At 43.9% G+C, this 20,097-nt stretch overlaps 1 protein-coding gene across 2 annotated transcripts in view; it reads right to left on the reverse strand.

Moving 5' to 3' along the window:
• Positions 1-20,097, reverse strand: part of LAMA3 (laminin subunit alpha 3) — a 241,209-nt gene that overhangs the window by 49,228 nt on the left and 171,884 nt on the right. For both annotated transcript variants that reach the window (XM_056521739.1, XM_056521738.1), the window contains exons 42-48: positions 7,666-7,784; positions 6,406-6,486; positions 6,179-6,285; positions 5,685-5,726; positions 3,600-3,751; positions 2,049-2,159; positions 1,722-1,833 (exon numbers count right to left, since the gene is read on the reverse strand). In XM_056521739.1, the coding sequence (XP_056377714.1) occupies positions 1,722-1,833; positions 2,049-2,159; positions 3,600-3,751; positions 5,685-5,726; positions 6,179-6,285; positions 6,406-6,486; positions 7,666-7,784 (724 nt within the window). The remainder of the gene's footprint in view (positions 1-1,721; positions 1,834-2,048; positions 2,160-3,599; positions 3,752-5,684; positions 5,727-6,178; positions 6,286-6,405; positions 6,487-7,665; positions 7,785-20,097) is intronic.

Below are 20,097 nucleotides of genomic sequence, written 5' to 3' on the forward strand. Positions count from 1 at the left end.
AGGCTGTATATGTGTGGGGGAACACTGCCTACATCAGTGGTCTTCAACCTGCGGACCTCCAGATGTTGCAAAACTACAAGTTGTAGTTTTGCAACATCTGGAGGACCGCAGGTTGAAGACCACTGGCCTACATAATGTGAGGGAACACTGCCTGCCTAATGTGGAGGAACTCTGCCTGCTTAATGTGGGGGAACTCTGCCTGCCTAATGTGTGGGGGAACACTGCCTGCCTAATGTGGGGTAACACTGCCTGCGCCTAATGTGGGGGTACACTGCCTGCCTAATGTGTGGGCGAACACTGCCTGCGCCTAATGTGGGGGAACACTGCCTGCGCCTAATGTGGGGGAACACTGCCTGTGCCTAATGTGTGGGCGAACACTGCCTGCCTAATGTGGGGGATCACTGCCTGCACCTAATGTGGGGGTACACTGCCTGCCTAATGTGTGGGGGAACACTGCCTGCGCCTAATGTGGGGGAACACTGCCTGCGCCTAATGTGTCTTAATGGTTTTGTTCTTTAATGGTTTTGCTCATTTTGTGCATCTATGTATAAATATATACTTCAATATATACCTCCTATGTTTTGAATTTGAAAAAATCATTTCATTTTTATTTTTCCAGAAGGGTTTGGTGAATGCGCATATGAAACTGATGGGGTTCAGTACCTCCAACAAGGTTAAGAACCACTGCTGTAAGCAGTAATAATAGCAACTATCATTTAACATATCTATCTTTAAACAAATTTTGTACCCATGGTAACAGACTACATAAAGACCCCGAGTAGTCATTGCAAGACATTGCAGTCATACTGTCTTCATATGTCCACTACTTACAAGTATTCTGTAGGTTAGTAAGAAGTAGAGAAAGCATTGATAGTAACATGACTGAATGCAAGATCACATTACACAGCTACAGAGTTTGTTTGTAGTCTGTTACCATGGAGACAAATAGGTTTGCATAGGATCTGTACACACAAATGATAAGTTTTTAATTAGGAGGATTTTTTTTTTTCCCTTTAAACACTTTTAAACCAAAAAAAAATGCTTGTTACACTGACATAGCATTTAAAGGGGTTCTCCGGTGCTTAAACATCTTATCCCCTATCCAAAGGATAGGGGATAAGATGCCTGATCGCGGGAGTCCCGCTGCTGGGGACCCCCGGGATCATGCACGCGGCACCCCGTTTGTAATCAGTCCCCGGAGCGCGTTCGCTTCGGGACTGATTACCGGCGACTACAGGGCGGGCGGAGCGTGACGTCACACGCCGGCGCAGTCACACGGCGCCCACCCTGTAGTTGCCGGTAATCAGTCCCGGAGCGAACACGCTCCGGGGACTGATTACAAACAGGGTGCTGCCTGCATGATCCCGGGGGTCCCCAGCGGTGGGACTCCCGCGATCAGGCATCTTATCCCCTATCCTTTAGATAGGGGATAAGATGTTTAAGCACCGGAGAACCCCTTTAAGATTTACTGTTCACAAAATACCCTCCTTTATACAAGTCCATGTTATTCAAGAAATCTTTAGTTAATACTGTCCTATAAAACTAGCAAAAAAGCAGGCAAATAAAAGTGGACTGAACAGGTAAAACCAGAAACATTCCGACAAAGGAAGAAGCTATCATTTATTAATAAAGGTGTGAAACTGCAATAAAATGTTTTACAATATATGCTGTAACACAGTTTGCTATCTGCATGTGAACCATAAAGATCATACATAACCTACTGTTAATATTCTTCATGAGGAGGTCTATGGTCAGCAGCATGCGGCTGGCATTGCGGAATGTATCATCAGCATTCATCATGATGCTTTCATATTTTTTAGAATTAATTTCAGCCTGAAAGAGAAAGTGTGAATAAATGTAAATGGTTGTTTATTGGTAGGCCTGGTAGAGGCTGTCATTGCAAATGAGTTAGAACTTTAGTAGGGCCAAGCGGTCGGACCCGCACGATCTTACTTAGTTTTTTACCACAAGACTTCTCCTTCAAAGGAAAACATGATTTTATAAGTTTGTGACACTATCGATCTGACCCTAATTTGTATCGCTCATACCTTTTCCAACAGACCTGCTATCTGCCCTTTGAGAGCGTTTGTTTCTGTGTCCAGGTTGTTCACCTTCAGGCGCTGATTTGTGAGTTTACTATTGTAATTGTCGTATTGTTGCTGCAACAGAAATTCAAAAGTAGATATAACTTCAAGTGATTTCTATAGGTTTCTTGCATCTCATTATGCAGTATATGGTATATATCACTGTTTGCTTGTCTAATTTAGTATACTTTTGAACTATACTCTTCAACAATGAAATTGCAATACTAAAAAGGAAAAGTCTTAAAACTATGGAAATCACAGGGTTAAAAGATGTTAATGATGTTAACATCTATCTGATGTAAATAATAAAAAAAATTTTTTTAACAAAATATCCAAAACACCTTGATTTATTCAGTGCCACACACTGAAATTCACACAGTTGCATGACTTGGCATATTAATAATGGTTATCGGAGGAATGTTCTGCCATGCTAAATGCACTTGGGCAGTAAATGACCAAGATCCGCTGCTCCCTTTGCAATTGCAGATCAGTGATGTCCCAGATGTGCCTTATGGAGACAAGTCTGGAGACACTGTAGGCCATGTTAGCATGTTTAGGCCATGCAGACTGCTCAAGAGGATGCACCTTCTTTCCAGCCTCCATTGCCATCTTAGTTTGTACCATGATAGTTTTCGAGAGCGGTGACGGGAGGTAAATGAAACACCTATAGCCGAACATCTGACTCGTAGCCCAATGTCGTGCAAGCTTCTTCTGATGGTTTGTATAGACGCTGATTGGTGCTCTAGGCTTGGCATGTGATATTCAATTACACTCGCAGCACAGAATGAATAACTACACACCATTTTTCTAATCTTATCATTGCAGACGATCCCCTCTGTGCACCTCTTGCTGTCATTACAGTTCATTGTTTGTCTCCCAACCACTGGGAACTTTAGAGACAAAGAGGGCTGATATCTCAGCCTATGCACATGGTGATCTGTCGGAGTGATAAGCCAACATCTCTCAGTTCTAGGTATCTGTCCCTCTTAGTCTGCAACAAGTGATGATAACTGGCACATCAATGAACAGGAGTCATCAAACAATCATACTGTACTGACTAGATCTAATTTCTGAGGTTTCATGTGGCTGCAAAAATTGCTTTTGATCTGGCTTTTATACTATTGAAGCCCACTCCCCATCCACATGCCACAGATTTGAGCTGGGTACTTGGAAATTTGACCATTTGCAGTTCTTAGTTACACCTGCTACTTCCTTGATTCTCATAACTTTGTCCTTTCTGTTGCAATTTCAATATTAAGAAGTATATAATTCAGAGAACACTACTTAGCAGAGTATCTGGTAACTGAATCGTATGCAAGTAAAGACAACTCATCTTAAACTGTATTCAATTCTGTCTCATTTTGTAGGTCTACATATGTCATTGGGCATAGAGACCAATACTAATGGCACACATTTGACTGACAACACAGGTTAAGAAAGGGATTTAACAGAAAAACATATATTACAGTAAACAATGAACAGAAATTATGACTGGTCTAACACTTTTATACCCACTTTTACTTCTCGGATGCGTGCTTCCAGAGCTCTGATCTGTTCCAGTGCCCGGCTGGTGGCATTGATGCTTTGTAACCTGGCCTTTATTAGGTTAAGTTCATCATTTATTGTCATAAGGTCCATAAGAAGAGTATCAACACAACTGTCACATACTGGAAATAAGTGCAGACATTTAATCATAAGTACATGAGCATCAGATAAGTTGTATGAGATTAGAAAAATAGGGGCTTCAAGAAAGGGTGGTCCGCATTGTATTAGACTAAAGTTCCCTACTTCATTGGTGCTCTATGGAGGGCAGTTTTTTTTTAAACATCTACCTAGTGTGTTTAGAGGTCTCCTACTCTCCTCTGAAAGCATATCTCAGAATAGAGTGGTTGGACATGCTGGATTTCGACAAGCCCAATCCTTTTGCTTTTGGGGAGATAGCTGCTGCCAGAGAGGTCCTGCTATCTTCTTGTTCACCGTTCAGAAAAATGCCTGCTTGACTAAGCCAAGCATGCATGTGTATGTGGGGATCAGGAGAAATAATTTGCCCCTAGACATCTTATCCCATATCCAAAGGATAGGGGATAAGATGTTTGATCGCGGGGGGCCCGCTGCTGGGGACCCCTGCTATCTCCCTGCTTCACCCGGCATTCGTTTAGAGCGTCGAGTGCAGCGCCAGAGGATCATGATGTCATGGTCATGCCCCCACTCAAAACGTCACGGCCACGCCCCTTAATGCCCCCTCCCATAGACTTGCATTGAGGGGCGTAGCCGTGACATCACGAGCAGGGGCGTGACCATGACGTCACAAGCCTCCGCCCTGCATCACCAGTCATCTGGCACGGAGCTAAGTTCGCTCCGTGCACTGGATATCTGGGGTGCCACAGCCGAGATTGCGGGGGTTGAGGGACCCCCACGATCAGACATCTTATCCCCTATCCTTTGGATAGGGGATAAGATGTCTAGGGTAAGAGTACCCCTTTAACCAACAGCTTAACTCAAATAACTGACCTCAAAGTACCCCAGAGGTTACGATCATACACTGTCCTGCCTATTAAACTCATCCTGCCTATTAAACTCATAGCATGAATATCTTGAGACATGTCATATACCTCCTGAAGAACCTATACCCGCTTGCAAACCAAGGCTTTAGGGCATACTAGATGCTTGATCTGTCTCCCTAGGCACTGCCATTCTTCACCCCTTATGTGTCCTGTGTTTATAGCTCCCTCACTTACAACTCTTAACTGTGGAATCATTTCTAGTTGGTTTTTAACAAAGATTTTACAAAAAAACACAGGACATACGCAGTACAGTATATACATATTCTACAACTAGAAAATGAGTAGAAAAAAGTCTACAGAATAAGTAATAGGTACAATAACAGTATCATTTTACCATCGAGTATTATTTTCTAATCATGAAAAAGGAGGGAAAGGACAAGCTTAGCGGATATAATAAACCCTAGGGAATTAATCCTAAAACCTGGTTTCCATTATTTTACGCTGTGTGGCTGCTAAAATCTCGCATTTGCTAAATTATTAATAGAATAGGAAAGATGCAGACTTAGAGCTTACACGGCCTGCACAGCAGAATACCTTCTCCAGATCAATATATTTATAAGGAGTTTTGTGCATAGAATATTTTAATGCAACCAGAGCTACATTTTAAGCTATTCTTTGGCTAAGATTAAATTTTATTAAGGAATCTGTATAAAATTAGTGTTTTCTGACACATCTGAAACAATATCCCGTCTGGAAGTAATCCTCATCACTATTGTATATGCTTCTTGTCCATGCTATACAGTAGCCAAGTCTATTAGGAAGCCTTATTTCCAATAGGAGTTCATAACTGTTGACATTTAAATTGCCAAAATGTGGACACCTAAACCAACCCCCTAGCTATTCCCCTTATATGCCTACGTTTGGGCAAAGCTTTCATACACCTCTCTGCCAACTGTGGTCTGGTATTCAGGGATGTCCTGCCAAAATGGGGACTGTTGGCAAGAATGGGGGTCACAGATCTGCAGTGTTTGGGTGTATTATATTAGGGAGCATAGATTCTTTCTCTGGTACATTTATACTTTTTGTTAACACTTACAGTCGTCACTTCCATTGTCTTTGGGAGTTTCATCAAGGCATTCTGGAAAACAATACCAATGAATATACATGATAAAATTGCTAGACTAATTCAATAATTCTTAATTTTTCTAACTTAATAATTGCTAATTTTACAGAATAACCAAAATAACTAATAAAAATCTGCCTCATAAGATATATACAAAGTATCAATAATATTAGAGGGGTACTCCGCTGCTCAGCGTTTGGAACAAACTGTTCCAAATGCTGGCGCCGGGAGCCTGTGATGTCATAGCCCCGCCCCTTCATGACATCACGCCCCCTCAATGCAAGTCTATGGGAGGGGGCGTCTCGCCCCCTCCCATAGACTTGCCTTGAGGGGACGGGGTATGACATCATGAGGGGGTGGGGCTATGGTGCTGGCTCCAACGTACCAATAGTTTGTTCCAAACGCAGAGCAGTGGAGTACCCCTTTAAGGAGGACAAACTAGAAAGAGATATTCTTGTTCTTCTTACCTCCTGTTAGAGGGTCACAGCTCATCACTTGGCCATTGTTACCACAGTTACAAGGTTGGCACCTGCCACCAAGCCTTAAAGGGTTTCCATAATAGCCATATGCACATCTATGTATGGAAAAGAGAAGGTCTCTGTTAATTTTGGTCACATACAGTGCTGTAACATATTTGGTTTTGGACATCTAGCTAAAACCATCCATCTTTAGGAAATGAATACTCTATACTCACTCTCCGCAGTTGTACCCCGTGTATCCTGGTTTACAGAAACACCTAAGATTTCTGCCACTTCCAGAACATCCTGTTGCAAAACTACAAATAAGGAAGAACATTAACATTTCAGAAAAGGCGACTTTTCAACATTTGTAGAAGAAATGAAAATAGTGACTATATATGTACCAGCAAGACTGTGATATACTGGACAAAGCAACTCTTGCATATACCGACAATAATGGAGTAACTAGAATGACATCTATCAGAGACCTGGGATTAGCTCCACACCATAACTAGAGATGCTTACCATAAGAAACATATATGTACATTTCCATACTAGGCATCAAAGCTTATTATTATTATAATAATAATTATTATTAATATTATTATTATTATTGTTGTTATTACAGATTTCCCCATGGCACAATGGGCAGTACTGCTTTGAGACCCCTGGAATTCCTGCTAAAAACCCTTTATAGTTTAGTCTTGTCCTTCCTTTGTTGTCTCGTCCTGTCTGGTATGTTTGTTCCTGTTTCGGTTCCCACTTAAGGGTACGTTCACACGCGCGGATTTTGGGTGGATTTTACGCTGCAGATCCGCTGGTGAAGGCCCGCTCTGTGCTGGCTTTACATATGCCTGCTGGTAGCGGCAATACGCCGCTACCAGCAGGCACACTGCGATGTGCGAGTCGCAGTATACTCGCACATCGCGGGAGCTCTCTGCCTAGCTCAGAGCAGGGAGAGCGGCCGCGATGTGCGAGTACGTCGTGCACATCGCTGCACTGTGTCTGCTCGTAGCGGCGTATTGCCGCTACCAGCAGGCACATGTAAAGCCAGGATAGAGCAGGGCCTTCACCAGCGGATCCGCAGCTAAATACGCTGTGAAAATCCGCACCTGTGAACGCACCCTTATAGTGGTTGGCTTTTGTACGGTTGAGTTACTTTCATTGCCAAGTATATGCTTCAAGTAACTGTGCATTTTATGACCTTACCTGACGTGCCGGTCAGGCCTATGCACTTTTTCATTACTGCCTTATATTGTATTATCAATGTTTTTTCACCGCATATACTTTGTAATAAAGTCAGTTAAAAAAAAAACAAAAAAACATTATAGTAATAATCCAGTATATTATACAAAACAAAGTGCAAAATAATGACTTTTCATTGTATTATTTCCATTGCATAACTGAATATTCTAGAAAAGCTTCACTACACCACTGGTTCTTGGCAGCTCAAAATAAAACAATACAGTATAGTACAAGACATAGGTCTAACTTACCTGTTTGATGCCACCGGAAGAGGGCAAGGGCATAAAGTGCATGAACCCTGGGTGGCATTCCCACTGTAGCTTTCTTTGCACCGTTCACAATGGTCACCTTCTGTGTTATGTTGGCAGTTCTATGTATACAGTGAGAAATGTATATCAGTGGTGTAATACAGTAGAAAACATGACAAACAACTACTTGTAAATAAGCACATGTAGTGCCATATACAAGGCCATAAATCATTTATGAATATTATGTACTCTTTAAAGGGGTTATCCATGAAAAAAACTTTTTTATATATATCAACTGGCTCCTGAAAGTTAAACAGATTTGTAAATTACTTCTATTAAAAAAATCTTAATCCTTTCAGTACTTATGAGCTTCTGAAGTTAAGGTTGTTTTGTGTTCTCTGATGACACGTGTCTCGGGAACTGCCCAGTTTACAAGCAAATCCCCATAGCAAACCTCTTCTGAACTGGGCGGTTCCCGAGACAGGTGTCATCAGAGAGCACTTAGACAGAACAGAACAACCTTAAAGGGGTAGTCCAGTGGTGAAAAACTTATCCCCTATCCTAAGGATAGGGGATAAGTTTGAGATCGCGGGGGGTCCGACCGCTGGGGCCCCCTGCGATCTCTCTGTACGGGGCCCCGGCTCTCCGCCGAGATAGCGGGTGTCGACCCCCGCACGAGGCGGCGGCCGACACGCCCCCTCAATACATCTCCATGGCAGAGCCGGAGATTGCCGAAGGCAGCGCTTCGGCTCTGCCATAGAGTTGTATTGAGGGGGCGTGTCGGCCGCCGCCTCGTGCGGAGGTCGACACGCCCCCTTCCCGCGGGCTGTCGGGGCTCCGTACAGGAGATCGCAGGGGGCCCCAGCAGTCGGACCCCCCGCGATCTGCAACTTATCCCATATCCTTAGGATAGGGGATAAGTTGCTCACCACTGAATCACCACTGGACTACTCCTTTAACTTCAGAAGCTCATAAATACTGAAAGGATTAAGATTTTTTTAATAGAAGTAATTTACAAATCTGTTTAACTTTCTGGAGCCAGTTGATATATAAAAAAAAGTTTTCCTGGAATACCCCTTTAAATATGAGAACATCTGCTTTATGCTGAACTTAACATGTTCTGACAACTACACTGTATGCAATAGCAATTGTGATTATTTAATCTACACCATAGTTGTAATTGCTATGTTCTTGTTTAATGGCTTAAAAGTACTGTTATGGGTACGTTCCAGACCACATATCATGACTTTAGTCATAGTTTTCCTTTTAAAGACATGAGCACATCCAGAATTACCGATTGTTCTCATAGTTTGATATTATGTGTCCGCATACTACGCAGCACGATCCTGTAACAGCTTGTCCTGTCTATATGTATGTACGCCACTCCCTAACCTGAACTGTTAACTCTGCAAACTACTGAACCCAAGCGCTAAAGCGGTGTTTCCCAACCAGGTTGCCCCCAGCTGTTGCAAAACTACAACTCCCAGCATGCCCGGACAGCCTTTGGCTGTCCGGGCATGCTGGGAATTGTAGTTTTGCAACAGCTGGAGGCACCCTGGTTGGAAAACACTGTGCTAAAGGCACATAACCATAAGAGCTGACAACAAATATCACGTATAGAACTGCTAGTAACCGATCATTTCTGATAATATTATCGGAATGTGTAAATATAGGATTTCTCCAGGGACATAGCTACAAAAGCAGCAGTTACACAAGGTGCCTTAGGGGACACACAGGCTCTTTTCCACATAAGAAGTTATCATTATTACAAATGGCACATGTTAGGTAAACCCTGTTAGGCTCAGTATTAGTAGCCGAAACCAGGAGTGGAATCAACACATATATATATATATATATATATATATATATATATATATATATATATACCAATCTTTCTAAAATAATTTTCCTGTTTTGGATCCATTCCTGGTTACGGCTAAAATACTGTGGGGGAGATTTATCAAAACCTGTCCAGAAGAAAAGTTGCCCAGTTGCTCATAGCAACCAATCCGCTCGCTTCTTTCATTTTTAACAAGACCTCTGCAAAATGAAAGTAGTGATCTGATTGGTTGCTATGGGCAACTGGTTAAATTTTCCTTTGCACTGGTTTTGATTAATCTCCCCCTATGTGTGAACCCAGCCTTAGGCTGGCTTCACACCACGTTTTTGCAATACAGTTCCCCGTCTCGGGTTTTTGATAAAAAACAGATTCCTCAAAACCTGACTAAACTGTATCAAAACGTGTGTACAAATTTTTATACGGTTTTGTCCAGTTTTTTCCCGTACCCCAAACCGTAGCCTAACATGGGAGTCAATGGGAACCGTACAGAACCGTAAGTGCGTATGGTTCCGTACAGTTTTTACCATACGGTTGTTTATACCGAAAGTTTTATTTCTTGGAATTTCAATCAAACAAGTGAAACTTTATTCATAATGGAGTGAAAAGTTAAAAACATATATGTTTTTTCTCTTAAAAAACGAATGCAACCGGACATCATTTTTTCAAACCGTATACGGGTTCAAATTTGTACACACGTTTTGATACAGTTTGGTCCCGTTTTGAGGAATCCGTTTTTCATCAAAGACCTGATACGGGAAGCTGTATTGCAAAACCGTGGTGTGAACCAAGCCTTACAGACTTTGCACCAGAGCCCAGTAGCTTCAGGGGAGACCATCACTATCAATGAACTGTCATTATTGAGAGTCCTGCAGCACATTGTGCATTCATTCCCGTGAGCATCAAGTTACATCTCTCGATTAATCTTTTACCTACTACCATGAGAAACTTTCTGTAAAGTTAAGAACATATGAGAAAGGACCATGCTATAAAGGCTTATTTCTTCTGATTTAAACTTAGAACAAGATTTTTTTTTTACTCTTTAAAGGAGTACTCTAGTGCAGAGTATTCCTGCTCCGTCCTGCCCGGGCTGCAAAAAAATGAAAATAAACCATCACTCACCTCCCTGGGTTCCCGCGGAGCGCCAGTACAGCTGATCGGTCCTCCGGTCCATCCTCTTCATACTTCCGGGTGAACGAAGCGTCACATGGCGCTCAGCCTATTATGGGGCGAGGCAGAAAATCGCGGCGGCCGGCAATAGGCTGAGCGCCATGTGACGCTTCGTTACACCCAGAAGTATGAAGGAGATGGACTGGAGGACCGATCAGCTGTAGCGGCGCTCCGCGGGAACCCAGGAAGGTGAGTGATGGTTTATTTTCATTTTTTTTTGCAGCCCGAGCAGGACGGAGCAGGAGTAGTCTGCACGAGAGTACTCCTTTAAATAGTGTTTCCTATACTACACATAACACAAATAAACTAACAATAGCTATTTTGACAGATCCCCTTTTTTGCAGCAGATTTTACCACTGACTTACTAGCAAATAGGGGGATATTTAGCAAAACCTGTGCAAAGGAAAAGTGGCCCAGTTGCCCATAGCAACCAATCAGATCGCTTCTTTCATTTTTTCGAGGTCTTCTTAAAAATGAAAGGAGCGACCTGATCCGTTGCTATGGGCAACTGGGCAACTTTTCCTCTGGACAGGTTTTGATAAATCTCTCCCATAATTTTCAGTAAAAGATGTGCTGCAGAATATGCAGCAGAAAATCTGCAGCAAAATACACACTTGTGAATGTACAATATTTAGATAATTCTATCTGCATTAATAAAAACAGGCAAAACAGTGTAATAGGTGCTCCGTAACAGGGTTTCCTTCCCCACCTTCACTAGTCCTCAGAAAACAAACACAGTGCACCCAATTTTGCTGCAAAATTCACCACTTTTATATCATAATGGTATTCAGTTCACAATCCTAGAAGCAAAACTCCACCACTTTGTACACATACATATAAAGTCCATTAGTTGTTTGTTTGTTTGAAAATCGCCTGAAAAAACACTGAAACATTTTTTCATTTGTGTGGAAATTGTTGGGTACCAAAAAAAAAAAAAAGGATGCAGTAGTGATAGAAAAAAAAATGTATTTAACGAAATTTATATTTTTTATATCGACATTTTTATAAATTTTTAATAAAGTGTGTGTGTGTTTCAGTTTTTTCCCCTCTTTTTTGACATTTTTTAGGTAGTACTACTACTCCCAGCATGGAACAGACTGTCTCATGATGGGAGTAGTAGTACCTGTACTAATAGACAGATCGCCCAATGCGATCATCCATAATATAGCAGAGATGCGGAGCGGCTCTATACAGCGCTCACATCTCTTTTCTGTACTCGGGCCAGTGATGTGAATAGAACATCACTCATTCATATTTTCCGCATAGAGTGGGGATTGGCCGGATGGTTGCAGCCAATCACAGCTCTCAGCGGGAAATATGAATGAGTGATGTTCTATTCACATCACTGGCCGGAGTATAGAGAAGAGATGTGAGCGCTGTATAGAGCCGCTCCACATCTCTGCAATAGACAGGACGAATACAGCGAATGTCACTCCTGAATCCTCCTGTATAATGTATAGATGTGGCCGGCCGCTCTTCTATAGTCCCCTGCACTGACTTATATATAAAACTATTCATATTTCCCACAGAGAGTTGTGAATGGCTGGAACCATCTGGCCAATCACTACTCTCTGCGGGAAGTATGAATAGGTGTATATATATACGGCAGTGCAGGGGACCATAGAAGAGCGGCCGCTGCATCTATACATTATACAGGAGGATCGCAACAGACCCCTGCAATCTGTCAATTAGTAAAGGTACTACTACTCCCATCATGGAACAGTGTGTGTTACATGCTGGGAGTAGTAGTACCACCTAAAAAATAAAGAATAAAAAGTGATGAAAATGAAAACACACACACTACATTTTTATTATTGTCGACTACATTTTTAGTGCCCTACCCGCCCACATAAATTGATCCCTGTTTAAAAATTTATCAAAATTTTGTTATAAAAAAGATACATTTCGTTAAATACAATTTTTTGAATCACTACTGTATCTTTTTTATTATTTTTTTTAATGGTACCCTACGAAATTTTATTAAAAAAAGGTATCTCCAACACTTTTTTTGGATCGCTAAAGTCCAAAAGAGAATAAAAATCACCTGAAAAAACACCAAAGTTAAAACCCACATGGCATTTTCCTTGGCATCTGTTTACTTCCATAAACTTCTAAGGGAGAAAAACGCCAGTGGCTCAACATGCTGCAATTTTGCAAAACCACCAAGGAGCTGAAAAACGCCAAAAAAGAGTGAAAAAACGCCAAAAGGATTTAAAAAATGCTTTTTTGATACCACTGACTTATGGGTCAGCAGAAAATCTGCAATAGTGGCAGATTTGCGGAATTTCCACAGACCCATAGGAGTCAATTGGAGAAAATATGCTGAAGATTTTCTGCAGCAAAATATCTACATAACATTTTCTGTGCTTTGGCTGGCAAAATTGTTCTGCCATCATTAAGGGATTATGTTGTACATCCTAACAAGGGTAATAAAGTAAATAAAATGTGGACCCTTCACCTGTTACTCCACTTATGTGATTTACATACTGAAGTGCCCATGGGGCATTGCTTATGTGGGGCAGAACTCTAGGGCAATGAAAATTTGCCTCAATGAACATAGGGCTAGCATACAGGGGTACAAAGAAAAAATACAGAAATGTAAAGAAAGGAGAACAATATGGAAACTACAGTAGCATGAAACTTTTATGAAGCAAAGCGTTAATTTTTAACGTAAATTTGTTTTCCCTTAGTCCTAACAGCAGCACAAGTGGGGTGTTCTGCCCCTGTGAAGCTGGCAGGACGGTGGAATTTTTAATTCCACCCAAGTAATTAAAGACTTAATTAGACCCCCATATAAGGCCTCCTCCCTTAGGCCACATTGCTTAATAACAAGTAAAACAAAACAATTTGGGCGGGAAAATTTGTGTGCTGCTGTTAGGACTAAGGGAAAACAAATTTACGTTAAAAATTTACGCTTCCCTTACGTCCTAACCAGCAGCACAAGTGGGGACTTAGCAAGTAACAACACAAATAGGGAGGGACTACGGCAGAGTGGCACTTAGGATTGATTGCCCGAAGGCCAACTCTTCCGAACGTTTGGCATTAACCCTGTAATGACTAATAAATGTATTATGCGTGCTCCAGGAGGCAGCAGCTCAGACTTGTTCTAGAGGAACAGCTTTTCTTTCTGCAAAAGAAGTAGAGACTGCCCTAGTGGAATGGGCAGTGACAAAGGCAGGAGGAGCTAACTCCTGGGCTACAAAAGCCTCCCGGATTGCCTCTTTAATCCATCTACTCAGAGAGGGTTTAGAGGCTTTAAGACCTTTGTTCTTCCCAGAAAAGGAAACAAGAAGGTGCTCCGATCTTCTAAATTCTCCAGTTCTTGAGATGTAAATTCTGAGGATTCTTGAAATGTCCAGAGTATGGTCAGCAGCTTCCTCGGGAGAGGATGGATTAGGACACAGAACTGGAAGGGATATAGCTTGATTGATGTTGGAGAACGTCGGGACCTTAGGAACAAAGGTGGGCAAAAATCTCAACAGGACTCTATCCTGGAGAAAAAGCGTATAAGGCTCGAAAGCCGAAAGGGCCTGAAGCTCGCCAATCCTTTTGGCTGAGGTTATGGCCAATAAGAAGGTGACTTTAAGGGACAAATACCTAAAGTCGACTTCTTCCAGAGGTTCAAAGGGGTGTGAGCATAACCCCTTAAGAACAATAGTCAAATCCCATTTGGGAATGGGTCTGAGAACTGTAGGTTTAAGTCTTTCAGCCCCTTTGAGGAATCTTCTAACCAGGGATTCTTGTGATAAAGATCTGCCTAAAAAGGCAGAGAGCGCTGAAACTTGAACCCTCAGAGTGGATGGGCTAAGACCCTTGTCAAGGCCATCCTGAAGGAAACGTAAAATTGCAGAAAGAGGAGGATCTGAGGTTACTACCTCTTTCGTAGCACACCATCGAAGGAAAATCTTCTTTATCCTAGAATACACTTTGTTTGTAGACTCTGCTCTAGAGTGTGCAATAGTTCTCAAGACCTCCGCAGGAAGCCCACTACTTAGTAGGGTCCTGTCAATCTCCAGGCTGTCAGATTGAGTCTCCTCAGATCTAGGCAGGAGCCTGTGTTGTGAGACACAAGGTTCTGCATGTGGGGAAGCCTCCAATAACACCCCTGACTCATCCTCATGAGTTGGGTGAACCAGGACCTCTTGGGCCAGAATGGTATGATGGCAATCACTGAGGTCTGGTCTTGCCTGACTTTCATCAATACCCTTGGTATCATGGAAAGTGGAGGGAATCTGTAGGCCAGCCTGAACCTCCATGGAATGGACAGAGCGTCTATCGCCACTGGATTGTCCTCTTTGTAAAGAGAGCAAAACTTGTTCACCTTGGCGTTCAGACGAGTTGCCATGAGATCTATCTCTGGCATACCCCACCTTAGGACCGGAAGCCCGCGACTTAGACGATCTGCCACTATGTTGAGATCCCCCTTGATGTGGACTGCAGAAAGGTGGGTGAGATTGAGCTCTGCCCAAGAAAGAATTAGTCCGGTCTCCTTGAGGAGCACTTGGGACTTTGTGCCACCCTGTCTGTTGATGTAAGCCACCACAGTGGTGTTGTCTGACCGAACTCTTATCGCTTTCCCTAGAATAAGGGGTGCGAAGTGGAGAAGAGCTAGACGAACTGCTCTCAGTTCTCTCATGTTGGAGGAGAGAAGTCTCTCCTGAGGGTTCCAAGTACCCTGTACTGAATTCTCATCCAGATGGGCTCCCCAGCCCAGAAGGGAGGCGTACGTGGTTAAAGTGATCCACTGAGGTTGAATCAAGGACTTCCCATCTGTCAGATTCGTCCACCATCTGAGAGATGCACGGACCTCGGTCGACAGGTTGCACTTTTTGTCCTACCCACTGGGGTTGCGATTCCAGACCTTCAAGACTTGATCTTGGAGAGGCCGGAGGTGCCATAGGGCCCAGGGGACTGCCTCTGCAGACGCTGACATATGACCCAACACCTTCATTAGAGTTCTGATGGGAACCTTGCGAGGGACCATCAAAAACTCGGCGGCTCTTATGACTCGATCTTTCCTTTCTGGAGTGAGGGATAGAGTCATCTGAGAGGAGTTCAGGACAAACCCCAGAGACTTCCTTGAGGTGGACGGGTTGATTTCTGATTTCTCCCAATTTATAAGCCAGCCCAAGCGCTGGAGAAAATCTAGAGCCAGATGAAGATGAGACTGTAGAACGTCTAGAGTAGCGGCTTTTAGAAGCCAGTCGTCTAGATAAGGAATGATCTCTAGACCTTTTAGTCTTAGAGCAGAGACCACTGGAGCCACCACCTTTGTAAAGGTGTGGGGGGCTGAAGTGATGCCGAAAGGCAGAACAGCGAACTGGAAATGCTTTACCATACCGTTTATGGTGACAGCAACCCTCAAATATTTCCTGTGAGCAGGAAAAATAGGAACATGCAGGTAAGCATCCTTCAAGTCGATGGTAACCATGAGATCTTGAGGGTCCAGGATACTGACTACTGAGCGAATGGTTTCCATCCTGAACCGCCTTTTCCTTATGAAACGGTTCAAAAAGCGAAGATCTATGATCATACGCCAGTCGCCCGATGGTTTCGGCACCAGAAATATTGGGGAATACACCCCTGACCCTCTTTGGTCAGGGGGAACTTCTTCTAGTGCATGTTTCCCCACATACTGTAGGACAGAGTCCTCCAGAATAGCCTGTTTTGGCTGAGGAAGTAACTTTGTTAAAACAAATTAAATCTATTTTGTACCCCGACTGAATGACATCCAGAAACCAAGGATCCTGGATTTCTTGCATCCAGGTTGACAGAAACAAACTTAAACGTCCTCCGACCGGAGGGGGATTGGTAGATAGCTTCTCTACCTGAACTTCCCGAGGGGAAGGGAGAGGGGAAACGTTGGTGGACCTTAGAGGAGAGTCATAGCTCGGCTTTACGGTCTTTACCGCGGCCGCGTCCTCCACCACGCTTTTGAGTAGACTGGCGTCTCTGGGATCTGGAAGGGCCCTGGAACTTCCCCCCCTTGGATCTACCCTTGCCCCGAAAGGACTGTACAGGTAGGCATTTACCTTTTTTATCCGCAAAACCCTCCATGATTCGGTCTAACTCAGACCCAAAGAGCCAATTAGGCTCAAAGGGCATCCCATAGAGGTTGAACTTTGAGGTATTATCAGCTACCCAGGGACGCAACCACAGGGGGCGCCTGCTTGCGGATGAGAGCGCCATGGACTTGGCAGCAAGTTTGAGGTGCTGCTGGGATGATTCGCATAAGAAGTCTACCCCAAGGAGTAGCGTTTTGAAGCTGTCCAGAATATCCTCCCTAGCAACATTACTTTCAATCTCAGACTGAATGCGTTGTACGCGTTCTTTGACAAAGTCGGCAACCTCACTTGAAGCGACAGCCACCGAGGCAGATGCTGAGGCCGCCGAATAGTTGCGTCTTAGAAGGGAGTCCACCTTCCTGTCAAGGGGGTCCTGGAGGTTACTGCCATCATCTGCAGGAACTAGAACCCTCTTGGACAGCTTGTTAACAGCCATATCCACTTTTGGCGGTGGCATCCAGGATTCCGACTCAGCTTCTGATAGAGGAAACATCAGCTTGAACCTCCGGGTAACAACAGCAGGCTTGTCTGGGTGCTTCCACTCGGCTTTCATCAGTTTCCTAAGTGTATCATCCACTTTGAAAACCAGAGGTCCTCTAGAGGTGGATGTAGAGGCTTCCCCTTGATCAACATCCTGATCCCTTGATCGGATGGATCTAAGCAATCTCTGCGTCTTTTCCACAGGAAAAAGAGGCGGAGAGATCACTTCCTCTACTGACTGTTCCGACTGATCGCCCACGGACATAACGGAATCCTCCACGACAGATGGAGGACCAGACTCGGTCCTAGGCCTCTTAGGGGCAAAGGAATTCTTGATCTCGTTGATAGAATTTCCCATGAATTCTTTCATCCAGATGAACATGTCCTGGACTGTAGGTTCAGCTGGATTAGCGGGTGGACGACATCCAGGACACCTGTTATATTCATAGGAATCAGGCAGTGGAGTACCACAGTCAGCGCAAGTTAGATGGCGCTTCTTTGAAGCAGACTTGCGACTACCAGCATGTGTATCACTCGACGGAGGAGTGGACATAGTTCTGGAATTAAAACAATAGGTTAGAAAGATACCAGAACTGTTACCATTGCAGCGCAAATGGAAAAAGAGTACCTATTGAAAAATAGACAAGCTCTTTTACAAAACCCAAGAATAGCAGGAACCACACAAGTGTAGTCAAGCTAGCAAGGCAGCAAGAGGCCAAATGAAGGCCAGTACTGCCTTAAATAGGGGAGAGGGCGGCAATTTTAAAATAAGCCCCGCCCCTCCAGGAAGTCAGAGCACCAACCAGATCGAAATCTAAAAAACAATCTGAAATAAAACATTTTTGCTATGAGCCCCTTCCTTACCTTGGAAGGGGCAAGTAACTAATATATTAAGTATAATAATAGTTAAAACTAGCGCTCATTGCGCCAGAAGGCTCCGATGCCGGACCGGAAGTCGTCAGATGACGCACTTCCGGTCCGCGGCTCCGCACACAGCAGAGGACCGGAGCGAGACAGCGGCGCTGCCGGAAAGGTAAGGGCGGAATGCCCGAGTAGCAGAGGGATCGGAGGATCCCTGAACCATAGAGGGCGGCGCTCAGCGCCGCCTGAACAAAGAAAATAAACTGTATCTACGAACCCGTACCGAAGTCCCGGGTCATAGATACAGAGTCTGAAAAAACTCAGCTGGGGCAGCGCCAAACAACGCCGCCCAGGCTGACAGAAAAGAAGGGGCAGCAAGCTGCAACCCTGCTAGAAACAAACCCTTCTCCACATAAAAGAGGGGGAAGGGAAAAACTCCATGCAGGCTCTGCTAAAAAATCAGAGCCTGCACCGTCCTGCTGTCCTGCACAGGACAGAAAAAAAGCAATGTGGCCTAAGGGAGGAGGCCTTATATGGGGGTCTAATTAAAGGGGTAGTCCAGTGGTGAAAAACTTATCCCCTATCCTAAGGATAGGGGATAAGTTTGAGATCGCGGGGGGTCCGACCGCTGGGGCCCCCTGCGATCTCTCTGTACGGGGCCCCGGCTCTCCGCCGAGATAGCGGGTGTCGACCCCCGCACGAGGCGGCGGCCGACACGCCCCCTCAATACATCTCTATGGCAGAGCCGGAGATTGCCGAAGGCAGCGCTTCGGCTCTGCCATAGAGTTGTATTGAGGGGGCGTGTCGGCCGCCGCCTCGTGCGGAGGTCGACACTCCCCCTTCCAGCGGGCTGTCGGGGCTCCGTACAGGAGATCGCGGGGGGCCCCAGCGGTCGGACCCCCCGCAATCTCAAACTTATCCCCTATCCTTAGGATAGGGGATAAGTTGCTCACCACTGAATCACCACTGGACTACTCCTTTAAGTCATTAATTACTTGGGCGGAATTAAAAATTCCACCATCCTGCCAGCTTCACAGGGGCAGAACACCCCACTTGTGCTGCTGGTTAGGACGTAAGGGAACCACTTTTATGGAGCAAAGTGAGGCAGCAATGTGAATAGGGTTATTATAAGGAGAAGTATAGTGGTGCTTGGAAACCGTTAGTCTTAGGAACTTGAATGAAGAATGAAGGTTTAATGTATTTTTGTAGACACTGCCTCGATGCCTGTGTGCAAGTGGATGGTGTAAAGTGCATTTACTCATTATGTTCTAGTCTGTAAGTCCAAAAAAATATATTTACCTGTATGGATTACCTGTTGGTATTACCTGTATGGATTACCTGTTGGTATTACCTGTATGGATTACCTGTTGGTATTACCTGTATGGATTACCTGTTGGTATTACCTGTATGGATGCCACTTTCTGCTGTATTTTCTGCAGTTTGCTTGTTTTTAATGGTTTTAAAAGTGATGGTGTCACTTTATGTTTTTTATTCATATAGAACATCAATAAATCTGGTAATAGATGCTAGAGTATAAAAGGGGACCATTCACCCATAGTACACATGTCTGATGAAGAAGGATGAGCCTCTGAAATGCCCTGACCAACATGTAAACTCATGGCCATTCCACCCTGGATGGCATCTCTATATGTTCGAGGAAGAGCGTGCTGGGTTTAACTACTGGCACTGGAACGTGAATTGTACAGCTGTGCCAGGTTACATTTTCTAACCTCGGAAACCTTATGGACTTAATGGCCCTGATTTACTAAGAGTGTTGTGTAGGTTTCTTTGTGGGTTTTAATTCCCTACAATTTATTTTCCACGGTATTTACTAAGGTTTCCCTACATTTTCCACTTTCCCTACGTTTTTTTTTTTTTTTTACACATGCTCTGATCTGTAGTGTTTTCCTCAGCTCAAATCCACCACATTTTCTGTGGAAACCTTAGTAAATATGTAGTTTTTCTGTAAAAATGTCAATGTTGGCCACGCCCCTTTTTTGGATTTCCTCAGTAAAATAGAGA

Source organism: Hyla sarda, chromosome 5, assembly GCF_029499605.1.
Source record: "Hyla sarda isolate aHylSar1 chromosome 5, aHylSar1.hap1, whole genome shotgun sequence".
Lineage (NCBI taxonomy): Eukaryota > Metazoa > Chordata > Amphibia > Anura > Hylidae > Hyla > Hyla sarda.